The sequence below is a fragment of the Prionailurus bengalensis genome, chromosome B4 (genome assembly GCF_016509475.1).
Source record: "Prionailurus bengalensis isolate Pbe53 chromosome B4, Fcat_Pben_1.1_paternal_pri, whole genome shotgun sequence".
Lineage (NCBI taxonomy): Eukaryota > Metazoa > Chordata > Mammalia > Carnivora > Felidae > Prionailurus > Prionailurus bengalensis.
The window spans coordinates 63,368,264-63,386,573 of NC_057358.1; the positions used below are offsets into that span (position 1 = coordinate 63,368,264).

General features: G+C 40.8%; 1 protein-coding gene and 1 long non-coding RNA gene across 17 annotated transcripts in view; one reads left to right on the plus strand and one right to left on the minus strand.

Moving 5' to 3' along the window:
* Positions 1 to 8,689, minus strand: part of CAPRIN2 (caprin family member 2) — a 45,436-nt gene extending 36,747 nt beyond the window's left edge. For 13 of the 16 annotated variants that reach the window (XM_043562632.1, XM_043562628.1, XM_043562626.1 and 10 more), the window contains exons 1-3: positions 8,488 to 8,681; positions 7,121 to 7,386; positions 5,077 to 5,139 (exon numbers count right to left, since the gene is read on the minus strand). In XM_043562632.1, the coding sequence (XP_043418567.1) occupies positions 5,077 to 5,139; positions 7,121 to 7,372 (315 nt within the window). In that variant the 5' untranslated portion in view covers positions 7,373 to 7,386; positions 8,488 to 8,681. Of the gene's footprint in view, positions 1 to 5,076; positions 5,140 to 7,120; positions 7,387 to 8,487 lie in introns of all 16 variants that reach the window. The other 3 variants (XM_043562629.1, XM_043562627.1, XM_043562621.1) reach the window with 1 other exon arrangement.
* A 109-nt stretch (positions 8,690 to 8,798) lies between these two features.
* LOC122472169 lies at positions 8,799 to 13,982 on the plus strand. The gene is made up of 2 exons (XR_006294376.1): positions 8,799 to 9,018; positions 13,766 to 13,982. It is a non-coding gene; the product is annotated as an uncharacterized LOC122472169 (long non-coding RNA).
* The last annotated feature ends 4,328 nt before the right edge of the window (positions 13,983 to 18,310 follow it).

Consider the following 18,310-nt stretch of genomic DNA (forward strand, 5'->3'; position numbering starts at 1 on the left):
CCTCCAAACCATCACTCACCCTTAAAAGTGACTTTATTACAAATCTAGTTATTTTCTGCTTAAAACTTATCTGTATCATTTATGATGACCTTAAGAAAAAACACAGTCTTTAAATGGGAAATAAGGATGTACATGTAGCTTTCCCATTCCAACTACATCACTCCATCGATACTGGCTTTCTTTCCAGTTTCCTCTTTGTAAAAACATTCTTTCCCTACTCAGGACTTTTACACATGCTAGCATCTGCCTAGCCTGCTCTTCTTCCTCCTTCCCCATTTTAACTTGCTAAGTCCTTCTCATTTTTTAGGTCTGAACTGAAGCACTTCTTTCTCAAGGAAGCTGTCCTCAATTCTCCAAACTAGGTTAAATTCCTCATTACAATCCATTATCACTCTGTACCTCACCCTAACACCATCACATTTTTATTCACTTATTTCCTACCTCTTTCTCATCACACTGTATCTTTGAGGGCAAGGATCACATTTGTCCCTTACATCATAACCCTAGCATTTAAGCCCAGAATCCCCCAGTGTAAGTACTTAATATATTATGGTTGAATTAATAAAACACAGTTCAGAACATGATTTTAGGCTCAAATATGCTAAAGATTCTTGGGGCACCTAGGAGGCTTAGTCAGTTAAGTGTCCGACTCTTGATTTCAGCTCAGGTCATGATCTCACAGTTTGTGAGATCAAGCCCCAAGTCAGGCCCTACGCTGACAGCACAGAGCCTGCTTGGGATTCTCTCTCTCCCGCTCTCTGCACCTCCCCTACTGACATGCACATGCACATGCTCTTTCTCTCTCAAAATAAATAGGCTTTTAAAAAAAAGTTTTAAGAAAACATGTTAAAATTCTCAATAGAATTTTTAAACTTTTGATTAGAATCCTATACTGAGATTTCCGTTTCAAAAAAAGAACACTAGAGGGAGTAGGGCTGATGAACTGAAAAGGATGGACTCAAAACAAGGATATTAATTAGGAAGCCCATGTAACATTTGAGTGGTTTGCCTTGATAAGGCCAACTGCTATGGGACTACAAAGCAGAAAAGATTTCATATTATTTAATAAAAGAGTTTTGTATTATGCATTAAATATAACATAGGGTCAGAGTTTAGCAACTAGAGATGGCTGCCAAATCTTAATTTTTTAAAACTAAAAGTTTCACTGAAGCTGAAAGTACCCATTTGCCTTTTGCTCAAGCACTCATTTGAATCTCAGTTCTCTATTTCAAATCCAGATCTGAACCAAAATAAATATTAAAATTATAATGGGACTCTAAAAAACTTCATTAAACAATCTTACTATTTCAAAGGAAAAAAATCTAGGTTTATATTAGAAATCTCAATGAGGGGCGCCTGGGTGGCGCAGTCGGTTAAGCGTCCGACTTCAGCCAGGTCACGATCTCGCGGTCCGTGAGTTCGAGCCCCGCGTCAGGCTCTGGGCTGATGGCTCAGAGCCTGGAGCCTGTTTCCGATTCTGTGTCTCCCTCTCTCTCTGCCCCTCCCCCATTCATGCTCTGTCTCTCTGTCCCAAAAATAAATAAACGTTGAAAAAAAAAAAAAATTAAAAAAAAAAAAAAAAGAAATCTCAATGAAATCTTATTAGTCTTTAGCTTAGTCTTGACAGGTTACTTAAGAGTTACCATTAAAAGGATTACAATAGCCATGCAGATCATAGAAAGTTTTATTTACAATATTAAGAATATCTGTTGGGTTAAAGAAGATTTACAAACTGAAATTACAAAATTTTTAGCCAACAATATTGAAAATACAGTATCAAATGTATAGCTAAAGCAGTACTTGAAGGAAAATTCACAGCCTTAAATGCAAACCAATGGGGGGGAGAAAAGAAAACAAATGAATTAAACACTTAATTCAAAGTTAGAAAGTGAAGCAAATAAAACAAAGGACAGCAGAAAAAGAGAAAAACTAAAACCCAGAAGCTAAAAAAAATTAAAAAAAAAAAAAAAAGAAGCACTAGCTAACTTAATTAAAAGTAAACTGGGAAAATACAACCACACAAAATTAGAAATAAACAGAAAGTGGGGCACCCAGGTGGCTCAGTCATTTGAGCATCCAACTCTTGATTTCAGCTCAGATCATAATCCCAGGGCCTTACTTTGTAAGAAAGAACTGAACAGAGGAAGGACAAGGTGAAAGAAAAACTGTCTTTTAAACTATTGCCTAATTTCTGAACTATGTGAATTATTACCAGCTTTAAAAACTAAACTTAGATTTTTCTAATTAAACACTACACTACTAATGACAGTTCTGAGGGATCAGATTACAGATTTTTTTTCTTCCAATTTATCTGCATTTTCTGAATTTCTACCTTAAATATATATTGCTTATATGAAGAGATGTTCATTCCCATAAGAACCACAAACTAAGGGTGCCTGGGTGGCTCAGTCAGGTAAGCATCCAACTCTTGATTTTGGCTGTCATGATCTCACATTCATGAGACAGAGCCCCATGTCAGGCTCTGTGCTGACAGTGCAGAGCCTGCTTGGGATTCTCTCTCTCACACTCTTCCACCGCCCCTACCCTGCCTGCACACTCTATCTCTAAATAAATAAACTTAAAAAAAAAAATTAGGGGCACCTCGGTGGCTCAGTCAGTTAAGCGTCCAACTTCAGCTCAGGTCATGATCTTGCAGTCCATGAGTTCAAACCCAGCATAGGGCTCTGTGCTGACAGCTCAGAGCCTGGAGCCTGCTTCAGATTCTGTCTTCCTCTCTCTTTACCCCTCCCCCACTCACACTTTGTCTCTCAAAGATGAATGTTAAAAAAAAAAAAAAAAAAAAAAAATTTTTAAAGTACCACAAACTATATGCTTAATTTTATCTAAAAACATAACATTCATTTTATATTTAGTAAATCCTTTCATAATAAATATTTTACATGTCTGCTATATTCTCTAAACTATTCTAAGTACTAGGAAAACAGCAATGAACAGACGGAATCTCTACTTTAATGAAACATACATTTTAAGAGAAAGAGAAACAAAGTAAACTTTATAGTTTGTCAGAAAAGCACTACTAGTTAAAAAATTAAAGCAAGGCAAAGAGCTAAGGAGTGTGAATGGAGGAATGGAGGTATAGCGTTGTCAGGACAAGCCTCACTGAGATGACCTTCAAATAAAAAGCTGAAGGAAGTTGGAAATTGAGCCATTTAGACACCTGGGAAAAAGCATCCCAGGCAGTAGGAACAGCACACAGTGCAAAAAGCCCTGAAGCAAAAGCGTGCCTGGGATGTTTGAGGAACAGCAAGAAGGCCAATGTAGCCGGAATGAAGCTAGGAAGGGACAGAAGTACAGGACATGAAATAAAGATGTGAAAGGAAGTAGCAAGCATATTTTGTAGGACTTTGTAGGCCACACTAAGGACATTCTGCCATGATGGGAACCAATGGAGAGTTGAACAGAGGAATGACCAACTGACTTGCATCCGAACAGGATGACTGAGGCTACCATGTTGAGAACAAGCTTGGAGATACAGCAGAAATAGAAAAACCTGTGAGGAAGCTATTACAGTAATGTAGATGAAAGATGATGTGGCCTGGACCAGGATGGCAGAAGCGGAATTTGAGAAATGGCCAGTTTCCGGATTTACTTTGAAGGTAGAACTGACCTTGCTAATGGGCTAGATGTGTGGTATCAGGAAATAGATGAGAAATTCTCCAAGGATTTTGGCAACTCCATCCTTTTAGTTCCCCAAGCCATTAACTGACATCATTAAGATTAGAGGAGGAACAGGTTTTGGGGGTCGGGAGATGCCAAATAAGCAACTGAACACAGGAATCTCGGGTTCCAAGGGCTTATCTATTGGCAACATAAATTTGGCAGTTGTCAGCATTTAACTCAAGAAATAAAAGTTAATGCTACAGAAGCAACATGTAGTTATAAAGACAGTAATGAAATACTGAGACTACAGTTTACTGGCCAGAGCTCTGAAATACAGCATGTCCTTGACCTTTGCTAGAGAGCTTCCATGAGAACCACCAACCTCCCTCTCCCTAACCCCCATATTTCCCCCAAATCAAGAATACTACCATATCAGAACACTTCCTTCAAGGATACTTACACAAAGAAAAATATTATCACTTCAAAAGTTACTGAACATACCATGACTACTTTGAGAACAAAGCTATGTTGAAATGCTGGATACCCAGCTAAGTCCTCTCACCGGCTATGTGAGCACATCATTCTCAGAGCTCACACAATTCAAATCTGTGCCTCAGCAAAATTATAATTTACTACATCACAAAAATTCTAGGTCAGTGAAGAGGAGTCAATAAGGGAAAAGATCTCGAATGCCAGTATCTGTGATACACAACCAAAAATCTTAGTTGAAAAAGATGAAGATGATAGGTCTACAGACTAGATCAAATAACTTTTAATTCTGTCCCTTCTTAGCCAAGAGATATCAGACAAACATCAATTAAGCATTTTTATTTCCATATTGCAGAAACTTTCACCACATTAGATAAAACTTGCAGATACCAGGTATACCACAGACAAGTTAAACAATATTTTTAAAAGTTGCAAATACTCTTTCATACTAAAGTTAAAAAAAAAAAAAAGGCCAGGTATCAAGTAAACATGCCTCCTGAGAGGTGACATAGCAATCTAAGATAGAAAAGTAAGGAGAAAATACAAAAGGATTAAGAAGCAAAAGGAGAAAACCTAGGCAAGCTAGAATACTCTTTTACATTTTAGAGCAGAAAGATGTCAGGTTTATATATACCAGTGAACAGTGGAAAGCTAGTCATCCCTCCACCTCTTTAGTTCAGCCTAACAAAAGTTTAACTTAAATCCATATGTTTAGCAATAGTCTACATTTTCACTTTTAGCAACCCATACCTCCATCCATACCATCTGCTAGTGCAAAAGAAGTCTGTAAGATCTCATAAGTGAAGAAAAAAAAAGTCTTCTGAAAAATCCAGTGGATTCTCGCTCTTCTTTATTGGCCTTATCAAATCTTTGCTCTCACCAATCCCGTCTAGAGTTTTATTAAGAAAAAAAAAGAAAAAAAGAAAAAAGCCAACAAGTGTGACCCAAGGATTATACACTACTTACCAACTGATCTGGATTAAGTTGCTCTCCATTTTTCAGGCGATCCTTGTAGTCCTCCAGTTTGAGCTACAAAAGAGAAACTTGTATCTACTGTAGTCTCATACACAATTCTGAAAAAAATAAACTAAATACCAGACTGTTTCTTATGAAAACAAAGTTCTTGAAGTATGCTATCAATCTGTAAGAATACCGGTTTACTACAAGGCAGGCAGCAACTGTAGATAAGATCCAGCCAGGGAAAAAATATTACAATCAACATTAGTGTGGAATTAGAAAAGTTAAGCAGTAATAAAACTCTTCTCTTCATGGCCTCTACTTACCATCAGACTACTTAACACACAGACACTTAACTAGTCAATCATATGCCCCTACCCCAGTGGTGCTCAATCAGAGATAATTTTGACCCCCAGGGATCTATGGCAGTGTCTGGAGATGTTCTTGGTTGTCACTACTTGAAGGATGAGAGGGAGGTGGAGAACGCTACAGGCATCGTGTGACTAGAACCCAAGGATGCTGGGAATCATCCTACATTCCACAGGATAGCCCCCCCGCACACACACACAACACCCTGTCTGCAACAAAAGAATTATCTGGCACAAAAACGTCAATAGTGTTGAGGCGGAGAAATCCTGTTCTAACCTCATGCTTAAACTATTAGTTACCTGTTGAATTACGTGGCATTTGTCGAACAGCAAACTTCTTCATGGAAGTGTAGAAATGTAGAAGATATTTTCTCTAGCATTATAATAGACTTAACTCAAAGCTTTTTTTCCTATTGAGTTTCATATTTCAGTGAATACATGACAAATTGCATTTATTGTCCCCAGAATAATGACATGACCCACTACAGTATTCTAAAAGCAATGTTTAGGCTTCTCCCATATTGGCTTTATAGTTTTAAATTGCTTTTCCAGAAGCTTGAAACAAAAGCATTGTTACTGACCAGGTAAGTATTCAAACTTAAGGAGGTACTATAGTTACACTAGAGCATGTAAGTATATACATATATGTAGTTCCTCCACCTGGGAAAAAGACATTAATGAGTCTCCATCAACAGATCCTGCTTTGAATAGATCGTGCTTTGACTAGTTTCCCATAGTGGCAGGGAATTTGTGCTGACCCAGGCACACTCACCTTATCACACTTGTGATCAACTGCATGCATTCAAAAGACAACTGATGAGAGCTAGGGTTACAGAGAAGCTACTAGTAACTGGTCTTTCTTCCCTACCTTGGCATGGGGGGTGGGGGCTGGGGGGAGACAGAGTCAACCAGACTCAAAAATCTCTTCATACTCCTCCATTAAAAGCAACTTTCCTATGGTTGAACTAGATCCTGGAATAAAAATATGTAAGTGTTCCCAGGTCCAGATAGTCAATCACTCACCTTACTATCACAAGCAAAAGAGAATCATGACACAACAAAGCAACGTGCAGCACTGTTTCACAGGCTACATGACTCAGGAAATAAGGAATGATTTGGATCTTTACATCAGCATTTACTGTAACATTGGGCTGAATATAATTTGAGTCTCTTTATAAGGCTTTCTACAATGTTAACCTACCAATCTTAAACGATCACCTAGCAACACAAAAATTAGTGCTAAAACCTTTTCTGGCTCTCCCATCGCTGAAGCTTCCAATGACTGCAGCAGCTTTACTGCAATATCAACTGCTGCAGAAAGTCACAAGGAAAACAAGCTAAAAAAAAAAATCAGGCTATTACTCATCTATGAAAAGAAACATTAATACTACACTCAAAGAATTAATCTGACTTAAAGTTGCTGGCTCTTCAAGTATTTCAACAGCAGCATGCATAGTAATTTTACTATGAGGAATATTTTTATTTAGTTATGCTGAGAAATCAAATAAAATGCTTAATATACCCAATATTTAACCTACTTGTATGTTTTCGGCCAGCTAAATCCCAAGGTTAGGTAAATCTTTTAGGAAAGAGTACCTCCGAGCCCTGACAGAAAGCAAAAATGCCAGTTCCCTAACCCTTATTAAAGATGGTACATATACAGGGATGGGAGGGAAAAAAGTTACCTTCTTTTTCTCGATGTTTCTAATTTTGTGTTTAAGGCATATGAGTCCATTATCGATATATGTCTCATATGCTTGGGAAGGAGAGGCAGCAGAACTGAGAGCAGACTGCAAAGGGCTCATGGCCCGCTGGCTTTCCCCATGCTGACTGTGGTTCACTTGGGGCTTGGCTGACTTCATAGTCCCCTCTCTTCCCTCCTCTGAATGGCCTGAAGGTGACTGGTAACCAAAAGGAGATGAAGAGAGTTGCACCATTGAAACAGATGAAGCTGAAGGAAGGAAGGAAAAAAAAAAGTTAAAAGTAAATTAAGACTAGAGGAGACCATGGAGATTCGAACTTCCCTGAAAAATCTAGACCCACTCCCTCAAAATTCTTTTGCACAGAAGTGAGCTCAAAACCCAGCGATGCTAGGTACTGTGTTTCCATCTTACTACTTTTAAGGAGATTAGTGCCAAGTGCTAGCGCCTTTACGTGGGCAAAATCTACAATACGGGGGATGTTTCCAGAAATTCAACTTTCCACATAGGGAGAACTGCTAATCAAGCAATGGCTTCAGAGCTCCTCTCTTCTCGTAAGGGCAATCCACATTCTGAATAATTTCTATGGTCGAATGATGACACACAAAAAAACTCTCCCCATTAGGACCTTAAGGCAGCCTTTGTAACCTCTTTACGTTACCCTCACCACTAACCCCAAACGCAATCATAAAAACAAGCCCATTTAAAAGAAAAATTCCCAACACACAATTCTTTTAGAGCCTCATTCACTAACTGAGGAGTAGCTTCTTGAACAAGACCCCTAACTTCCCTTTGATTGCTCTGGGGCCTACAAGGCAAGTCCGTCACTGCTGCACATTTGTAGCGAGGTGCTTGCGAGCGCCCCGAGTTGGTTTTCTGTTCTGTTCAGACTAACCCATAACCACTCACACCACACGGGTTTAAAGGCTCATCCTCCCGAGCCTCACACCGCTCTGGTCAGCGGTCCTCGCAACCTTCACCCCCGCGCATCCCCTTACGGAGCACCCCAAAGCAAGGGCATAACAGGCCCCATGCACGCCAGCACTGATCCTCAGTCCCCGCAGCGCCCCGCGCGAGAGTCGCCTCTATTGGGTGGTCACTTAAGTGCCCCGAGGGCACCGACCCCCGCCCTTCCCACAGCCTCCGGACGCCCCGGCACCAGGCTGGGGCCCCGTGTGCAGGTGCCTCTGGGGAGGCCGACCCGGAGAAAAGCGCACGGGCCACCTGCCCTCGACGGCCCCGCCCCGGGGATGCCGAGCTGCCCTTCCAGCTCACCGCGGCGGCGGCCGCCCAGCCCTGCCCTGCCCTCCCTACGCCGCGTCGACCCACAGGCCCCCGCAGCTCGGCTTCACCTCCGCTGGCCGCCGAGGCCGGTGCCGCTGCCGCAGCCCGGGCCCGCCTTCGAAAGCCGGCGGGAGCCAGGAGAGCTGCGGAGGTGGACCGGCGCCACCCCGCACTTGCGTCTCCTCCTCCCGCCTCCTCCCTCTCCCCTCCCTGTCCTCGCTGGCGGCGTCTGCGGCGCCGGGCGCTCCGCCGACTCAGCCGCTCTCGCCCAGGCCCGCCCTTTCCGCCGCACGGAGTTTATATAGGCGCGCCCCGCCCCCATCCTCCCGCACGCGCAGCCTCGGGCCGCCCCGGCACCGCCTCCTTCCGGGGCCCCTGCCACGCCGCCGCGGGTCGCGGGCCCCGGAGGGCGTTTGTTCCAGGCCGGGCTGCGGCGGGAAGTCGGTCGCGAGAGGGCGCGTTCTCCCCGCGATTGCGCAGATTGCAGGGTACCAGGTGGGCCCGGTGTGTCGCCGAGAGCCAACCGGCGGTAGACCCAGCAGCCCTGCCTAACCTTGCTGATTGCATGCGGTACCTAGAGGATGTGCGACCTTGAACAGGTGATTTCGATCGTCCGAAAAGGGCGGCGCGCCCTTTGTGGAATTGCCAGTGAAATGAGCTTGAGCTTCCCTGGTGGTTTAGGTGGGCACTCTTGAAGGGCTGGCGTGCCTTTGCCCTGTCAGATTCCATCCTTCCTGGTCGGGTAGGGAAAAATCACTGTTTCTCCCGAAAGGACTCAGCCTTTGACAGCAGAATGCCCCGAATCAGCATGGCCATAAAAATGGAGTGAGTGACTCCGCAACCTTCACTATAAGATTGTTTATTTAGGCTGTGTCATTTGTTGCTTTGAAGCAGATGGATTTGTTGGCACTCAGAGAAAAGGCTGATAAAAATTTTGGTAAGGTTGCATAAAATCAAGAAAAAAGGCTGGAAACACATCAGTGTTTCTGAAGGAAGGCATGGTGTTTAATGAATGGGGGGGAGGGGGGAAACATTCAGCAACATCTGGGCCTCAACATGTGTCCAGCTATTACACCACATAGAATTGATTTAGCTCCTGTCCCTGAGGCTCTGATAAGATTTATTTAGACTGGCAAGAAAAGAATAGAGAAAAATCAGAAGTATAATAAAGGAAACAAAGGTCCAGTTTAAAAAGTGTTAGCCAAGCCCATACCAAAATTATCATGATTTTTAACATTTCTTGATACAGTATTTTGCCACTTATTATCTGTGTTCTTTTAGGTCCCTCCTGAAGTAATGTACGTTAATGTTGCATCTTAACTTTGAAACTCTGAATCCCACATGTGACCTTGAGGGTCAGACAAATATTAGATTGTCCATTTGTTTCATTGTTTATAACTAGAGAGAACAGAAGCTGTTGAGCATGAAGGGAAACAAAAAACTGGACACAGTTTTTTTTTGAAAAAGTGAAGGACACACTTTTGGATCAATGAGAAGGCACAAAGTTACACCAGAGATTATGACTGTTGTAGCGACTGTTGTAGTCTACACTAATTAATACCTAAGAATGTTATTTCAGCCATATTAATCATGAAATATTTGCCTTCTAATTGATGAGGAAAAAATAATCTCCTGGGTCAGATAGATCTGGCCATAGGTCCTAAATGTCCCATTAGTGGAATAATTTTGAATAAACCTGTATGGATTTATTTCCCAAAATGGAGCCAAAAAGTGAACTGAGAAAGAATACAAAAACAAAAATAATTAAACGTCAAGTCCAGTAAGGTACAGTCTGTATAAGCATAACATAACATTTATAGGAGATTGTATCTCAGTAGATAAGGTTGCAATAATGTCTTCTGACATAATTTAAAAAGTGAGGAAAAAGCTTTCCTGCTAGAGAAGATCTTTTAAGCCAGTAAATCTGGCTTATTTTAGAAGGACATGCCCAGGGGCACTTGGGTGGCTCAGTCAGTTGAAGCGTCCAACTCTTCATTTCAGCTCAGGTCATGATTTCGTGCTTTGTGAGTTCGAGCCCCACATCAGGTTCTGTGCACTGATTGCAGAGCCTGCTTGAGATTCTCTCTCTGTGCTTCCCCTACTTGCTCTCTCTCTCTCTTTCTCTCAAAAAATAAATAAACTGATAAAATTTTTCAAAAAAAAAGAAGGACATGCTCAAAGCACAAATTTATTATCTGTTTTCCTCTCCCCACTCCCTGTTTTCTACTGCACCTTGATTTGTCTCGCCAACTATGAGGCAGTATTTATGGAAAGTGACCTCCAAGCTTAGCAAAGAAATGCTGTATTTAAAATGTGAGTTTAAAAGAAGTGTTTCAGGGGCGCCTGGATGGCTCAGTCAGTTAAGCGTCTGGCTTCAGCTCAGGTCATGATCTCACAGTTCATGGGTTCTAGCTCCACTTCGGTCTCTGTGCTGAAGGGTCAGAGCCTGGAGCCTGCTTCAGATTCTGTATCTCCCTCTCTCTCTGCCCCTTCCCTACTCGTGCTTAGTGTCTCTCTCTCTCTCTCTCTCTCTCTCTCTCTCTCTCTCAAAAATGAATAAACATTAAAAAAATCTTTTTCATAAAAAAAGTATTTCAAATCAATAGGGGAAGAATATATAGATTCATTCATTCAACAAATATTTATCATTATGTCAATTATATCTCAATAACTGAGGGGGGTGGGCAGAGGACAAATAATTATTGGGTATCTGCTATGTGTTGGGTGATAGAGATATAATGGTGAGCAAGACAAATATAGCCCATGCTCTTCTGGAACTAAGCACGAATTCAGTAAACACTACAGGAATAACTAGCAAAAACAACTATGTCAATAAAATAGAAAAACAAAAATACTAAAGACTTATGATGGATGGTTTGTTTGATTTCTATAAAAACAGCCAAACTTTACAACCCTTGAAAATGTGAAGATTTTAAATATTCATTTCCTGGCAAATGTATGTTTCATCCAGGGATGGTTATGCTGTAGTCACTTAAAGTTAATGTAGCTTCACGTTGTTGAAACTGGAAAGATTAATTCACCAAAGGATGCTGAAGTTGGTAGCATGTGAGTGGAGATACAAGAAATGATCTTAGGTATTTTGTTATAGGTGATAGAAATCTGCTTCTTAGTGACTCTACAGAGCTTTGTAAAGTATTAACATGGGGGGGGGGGAAGGACCAAGAAAAATAACAAGAGGGCTGAGAAAGACAGAGATTCTCAAGGAACAGTTAACACAGTAAAATTGTTTAAAATGTTGTACGTTTGGGGCACCTGGGTGGCTCAGTCGGTTGAGTGACTCATGATCTCAGCTCACAGTCGTGAGCACAAGCCCTTTGTTGGGCTCCGCGCTGGGCATGAAGCCTACTTTAAAAAAATAAAATTAGGGGCGCCTGGGGGGCTCAGTCGGTTAAGTGTCCAACTTCAGCTCAGGTCACGATCTTGCGGTCCCTGAGTTCGAGCGCCGCGTCGGGCTCTGTGCTGACAGCTCAGAGCCTGGAGGCTGCTTCCGATTCTGTGTCTCCCTCTCTCTGTGCCCCTCCCCCATTCATGCTCTGTCTCTCTCTGTCTCAAAAATAAATAAACGTTAAAAATAAATAAATAAATAAATAAATAAAATAAAGCAAAACATAAAAATTCTACATTCACATGCTTGCAGATTCATAAGGTGTCTTTTCAAGTATTTGAGGAGAGAAACTTATAAAGGACTAGCCAATATAGACTTCAGGTAGGAAAAAAAGTTACCATAATAGTTTGAGGCATTTTTTGAAAGAATTCCTGCACCTTCTAAGGTTAATATTCTTGTGGGTTTATTTTTTCATAAAATTATAGTACCACATTCCCAGTGGTTTTGTTTATACTGTTCTTCTGGTATTGGAATTAATGCATCAATAGTGCTTCACCATTAAGTCCCTTTGAAATAAAAATTACCAGGGCACTTGGCTGGCTCAGTCAGAGGAACATGCAACAACATGAAGCTACATTAACTTTAAGTGACTACAGCATAACCAGCCCTAGAGGAACCATGAGTTGGAGCCCCATGCTGGGTGGGCTCACTAAAAAAAAAAAAAAAAAAAAAAAAATTAAAAATTCTTAGGAAAGAAATGATTAATGTAGAACTTATGAATGTGTATGTGGTCAATAAAATCAAGCCCATACATCTACAATTTCTTTCCAACTTCCAGATATTGTAAAGTGGTAACAACAAAGACTGTGAAGCCACACAACATTGGATCTCATTCTAACTTCTGCCAGGGGTGATCTACCTGAATGATCTTGGGCAAGTTACCCAAATTCCCTGGGCCTCAGATCCTTGAGCTATAAGACAGAGAGAATACTACCTGCTTAACAGTGTTTTTAAGGACTTTATTTATGAAAAAGCATATCTTGGGGTGCCTGGCTGGCTCAGTCAGTGGAGCATGCAACTCTTGATCTTGGGGTTGTGGGTTTGAGCCCCACGCTGGGTATAGGGATTGCTTGAAAATAAAATCTTTAAAAAAAAGAAAAAAGAAAAAAGAAAGAAAAAGCGTATCTCTTGGAAGGGACCATGAAAACATATCATCCACTGAGATATCTTCATTTGCAGCTTTTCTGACAGTGCAGAGCCCAGCATTTCTCCTGGTAGCCTGAGGAGACCTAGAGAATTGTAGGGCTGTGAAACCCCTCCCTTATCTTAAAGATAAGGTAAGTAGAGCTTCTGGGCATTTGGGAGTTTTCTGAGGACCTAAAGAATCTAGGTCTCCTGCCTACTAGAGCAATGGTCATTCCAAGTTTTTCACCCCTTTTCCTTGCTACTTCCATAGAAAATACAGAAATTTTAGGCAATTACACTGGCAGAATTGAAACTAAAAAGAATAAACAATTCAGTATTACTGTATCTTCAAAGGAATTCAGTCCTTTGAATAAGATATCTTAAAACAGTCATGTCTTTTGACCCAATAGTCCTTATTTTAGGAACTTCACCCATGGAAATAATCAGGGATATAGACAAAAATTTATTTATAAAAATGCTAATTACAGCATTTTATTTTAAGTTTATTCATTTATTTTGTGAGAGAAAGAGAGAGCAGGGGAGCGGCAGAGAGAAGAGAGAGAATCCCAAGTAGGCTCCAACCTGTCAACACAGGGCCTGCCATGGGGCTCAATCTTAGAAATCGTGGGATGACCTGAGCTGAAATCAAGAGTCAGACACTCAACCAGCTGAGCCACCCAGGCACCCCATAAGTGATGAAAAATTGTTAATGGCAACCTAGGCATTCAGTGATACAATAATAGCTAAACAAGTTGACTCTGATCCATGAATTATAATTCAGGCAGTAATCTTTTTTTTTTTTTTTTTTTTGAAAGCAAGAACAGAAGCAGAGGAGAGGCAGAGAGAGAGGGAGACGGAGAATTTGAAGCCAGCTCTGCCAACAGCAGAGAGTCGAATGCGGGGCTCAAACCCATGAACCATGAGATTATGACCTGAGCTGAAGTCAGATGTTTAACCAACTGAGCCACCCAGGTACCCCCAAATAATCTTTTTTCAAGAATATTCAAATAACATGATATTATGTGAAGTTTTTAAAAAGGCAGAATAACATGATATAAAACATTATGTAGTACAATAGTGATTTTGTAAAATGTTTAATTTTAAATATGCATAGAAAAAGCTAGAAGGTATTTTCCTCTCTTGTTTATAGCATATATTTATTCTATATAGCAAGCAAGATAGAAAATTTCACCCAGCAATGAAAACTACTCTTTCTAAAGATAACCACTATTAATATTTTTGCTTACCTTCCAGGCTTATTTACAAGCAAATACCTATATAGTTGTTTGTTTATTTTTTATAAAAATGGGAATATACTAAAATTTTATGGTAATTCTATCTTCGCTCAAAATATAGAAAGTATTTTTCTACTAAAACAAATTGAAGGGCACTTTGGTGGCTCAGTCAGTTGAGTGTCTGACTCTTGATTCAGTTCAGGTCATGATCTCACTGTTCATGGGATTGAGCCCCATGTCAGACTCTGCACTGACAGCACAGAACCTGCTTGGGATTCTCTCTCTCGCTCTCTCTTGCTCTTTCTCTGCCCCTCCCCTGCTCTCTCTCTCTGGCTCTCTCTCCCTCTCTCAAAATAAATAAACATTTTTTAAAAACAGACACATTGGACTTCATCAAAATGAAAATTTTCTGTGCTTCAAAGGACACAACCAAAAAAATGAAAAGAAAAAGTTAAGTTCCCTTGAGACATGTAACTTTGTTTTGATATGGAAACAGTGTGATACATAAATGTTATTGTACAACAGTAGTTTTAAGAGTAAAATATGTAAAGTTGAAAAGGTTGAAAAAGAAAGCGAGCTCTGTCTTTTCTTATTGAGACATGTTTGTGTTTCCATTGTACTAGATAAATAAATGTGAATGCAAAATTGTATTAAAAAGAGTAAATGAAAAGACGATCCACAGAATTGGAAAAATATGTGCAAATCACCTATCTGATAAGGTACTTATATCATCAATAATATATATTGTATTATATTATATACTTTATATATTTTCATATAAGAATATATGAAGAACTCTTACACTAAATAAAAAGATAAACCAATTTAAAAATGGGTAAAAAAATCTGATCAGGAATTTCTTCAAAGAAGATACATAAATAGCCAATAAGTACATAAAAAGATGCTCAATATCCTTGTTCATCAAAAATTCAAATCAAAACACAGGGAGATTCCACTTCACACCTACTTAGGGTGGCTACAATCGAAATGACAGATAATAACAAACTCTGATGAGGATGCAGATACATTGGTTGGAACTCTCATACACTGCTGGTGAGAGTGCAAAACAGTGTAGCCACTTTGGACAACAGTCTGGCGATTCCTCAAACGGTTAAACATACAGTTTCCATATGACCCAGCAATGCCAAATAAATACTCCTAGATATATTCCAAGAGAAATGAAAGCATATCTCCACACAGAAACCTAAACACAAGTTTTCGTAGCAGCGTTTTTCACATAATCAAAAAGGAGAAATAGCCCAAGTGTCCATCAACTGATGAGTGGATAAGTAAAATGTGGTATACTCATACAAAGGAATACTAGTCAATCGTGAAAAAGAATGAAGTACTGATACTTGACATGGCAAAGATGAACCCGGAAAACACTACATTATGGGGAAAAAAGCTAGACACAAGGACCACATACTGTATGATTCCATTTATGTGAAATATGCAGAATAGACAAATCTATCGAGACAGAAGGTAGATTGGTAGTTGCCTGAGGCTTAGGGGTAGTTTTAGGGGGGACATGGAGAACGACTGCTAATTGTACAGGGTTTCCTTGTGGGGTGACAAAAATGTTCTAGAGTTGATAGCAGTGACGGTTGTACAATCCGTAAATATACTAACAACTGCTAAATTGTAAGCTTTAAATGGGCCAGTTGTACAGTGTTGTAGGTTGATTTGTGTCCACAAAAAGATCTGTTGAAGTCCTAACCCCCAATACCTGAGAATATGCCTTTACTTGGAAATAAGGTCTTTGCAGATGTAATCAAGTTAGGGTGAGGTCATACTGGATGAAGGTGAGCCTTAAATCCAATGACTGGTGTCCTGGCTAGAAGAGAGAGATTTGAAGACACAGAGGATAAAGGGGGAAAGAAGGCCATATGAAGACAGACAGATTGAAACCCTGGAACCACAAGGCAAAGAAAACCAAGGATTACTGACAGCCATCAGAAACTAGGAAGAGGCCAGGAGCGATTCTTCCTCCAAACCTGTAGAGGGATCATGGCCCTGCTGACACCATGATTTTGGACTTCTAGTCTCTGAACTGTGAGAGAATAAATTTCTGTTGATTTAAGCCACTTTGTTTGTGGTAATTGGTTATAGCAGCACTAGAAAACTGACATATACAGTGTGTGGATTTTAGCCTAATAAAACTGGTTGGGTTTTTTTTTTTTTTAATGTTTATTTATTTTTGAGAGAGAAACAGAGAGAGCACAAGTGGAGTAGGGGCACAGAGAGAGGAAGACACAGAATTTGAAGCAGGCTCCAGGCTCTGAGCTGTCAGCACAGAATCCGACACGGGGCTTGAACCCACGAACCACGAGATCATGACCTGAGCTGAAGTCGGACGCTTAACTGACTGAGCCACCCAGGCACCCCTGTTTGGGTTTTTTTTAAATGTTTGTTTGTTTATTTGTTTATTTATTTAGAGAGAGAGAGCGTGCGCACATGTGAGTGGGGAAGGGACAGAGAGAGAGAGAGGGAGAGAATCCCAAGCAGGCTCTGCCCTGTCAGCTCAGAGCCTGACATGGGGCCTGATCCCACAAACCATGAGATGATCATGACCTGAGCTGAAATCAAGAGTCAGATGCTTAACCGACTGAGCCACTCAGGCGCCCCTGTTTTGTTTTTTGGTGTTTTTTTGTTTTGTTTTGTTTTCAGGGCTCTGGCTTTAGTTTTGTCATAAGTGGAAATTTGTATACTCTAATGGCAGAGAGCATTAGTGGTGTAGAAAGCAAAGGAAAGCTCTAACCATGCAGATTCCCCCTGGGGGGACATGAACTCATGTTTCATGCGTACAAACTGTCTGAGCTGCCAGGCAGTGTAATTCATTGGTTCCTGGGTCTTTTATTCTTTCTTATCTCAGGAGCCCTTCTCCCACCTGGGTTGAATTCTATAACTGGGCCACAAACAAAGCAATCTTGTTCTCTCCATTTTCTTACATCACTGAGTTTCTCAGTCTATTTCAGATTCTCAGATTTTCTAGGGAGAGGTTGGGCTAGAAAACAGTCTGAGACCCTTTGCATTCTTCTACAACCAAAAATTTGCCCCAAGTAATGTTTATTATCCAAAATTAGATATTGTCGCATTTGTACCTTTGGGGTTTTAGTTTACAGAGGTGACTGAGTGACAACACAGAGAGGTCAATACCATTGAAAGAAGATCTGTGTTACTTCCATTTCCCAAGAGGAGGGTGCCTGTCATAGTACACAGGGCCACACGGGGAGCATCAGGTTTTGGTGAGGAGCAGAAGTAGGAGTGAGGGGAAGGCATAAGGTCAGGGTCCTAGTTGGGGTTTCTGCAGGAAAGACAAGGCAGAGTAAAGTAAACGGTTTAGGATGGGTTAGTCTGAATAATTTCAGCAGGCTTGGGGCTATAGGTCGTGGTCTTTGGTTGCTGTGGATGATTTAGGGCAGAGGAAATACTGGCTTACTGTGTGAGAGTTAGTATAAGAAGATGTGTGAGTTCCAGACAAGCTGACTTGCAGGAGATGGGTAAACACTGGCTGTGATTCACAAATACCAAATAGACCTCTAGAATCTGAAAACACAGAACAGATACCCCATTAATTATTACCTTCAGACCGAGTGTCCCATCTCCTCAAGTACACTGTCTGAGAGGTTAGCAGCTGAAATATCCTCCCTGTTGTTTGGGAACCAAACTTTTGTTCCTACTTTATTCAGTCATTACCTCTGCCCTGCATCCCTCGTAACTGCCAGTGTGTCCTAACAGGTCTCATCATGTCACTGCTCTACTATCAGTCAGAGATCAAAACTTCAGTAGCTCCCTACTGCCCTCAAGATAAAATGTTCTTTGTAAATTACCTAAATTTTACTTTTGAATAGCTAATGCAGTACAGCCACTCTGCAGAAGGAAATGTCTCCCTTCGCCCTTACCCTCACTTCTCTTCCTCCACGACGACCAGCACTGTTTCTCGTGTATCTTTCTGTAGATTGTCATGCATATACGACAAGTACACACATATATTCTCCCACCACCAACTCTTTTTTAGCCAAATGTTCGTATATAAACACTGCTGCACCTTGGTTTTTTTTTTCCTCCTAACAGAATATCTTTGCAGTCATCCCATATCCCTGTACAAGGAGCTTCCTCATTCAA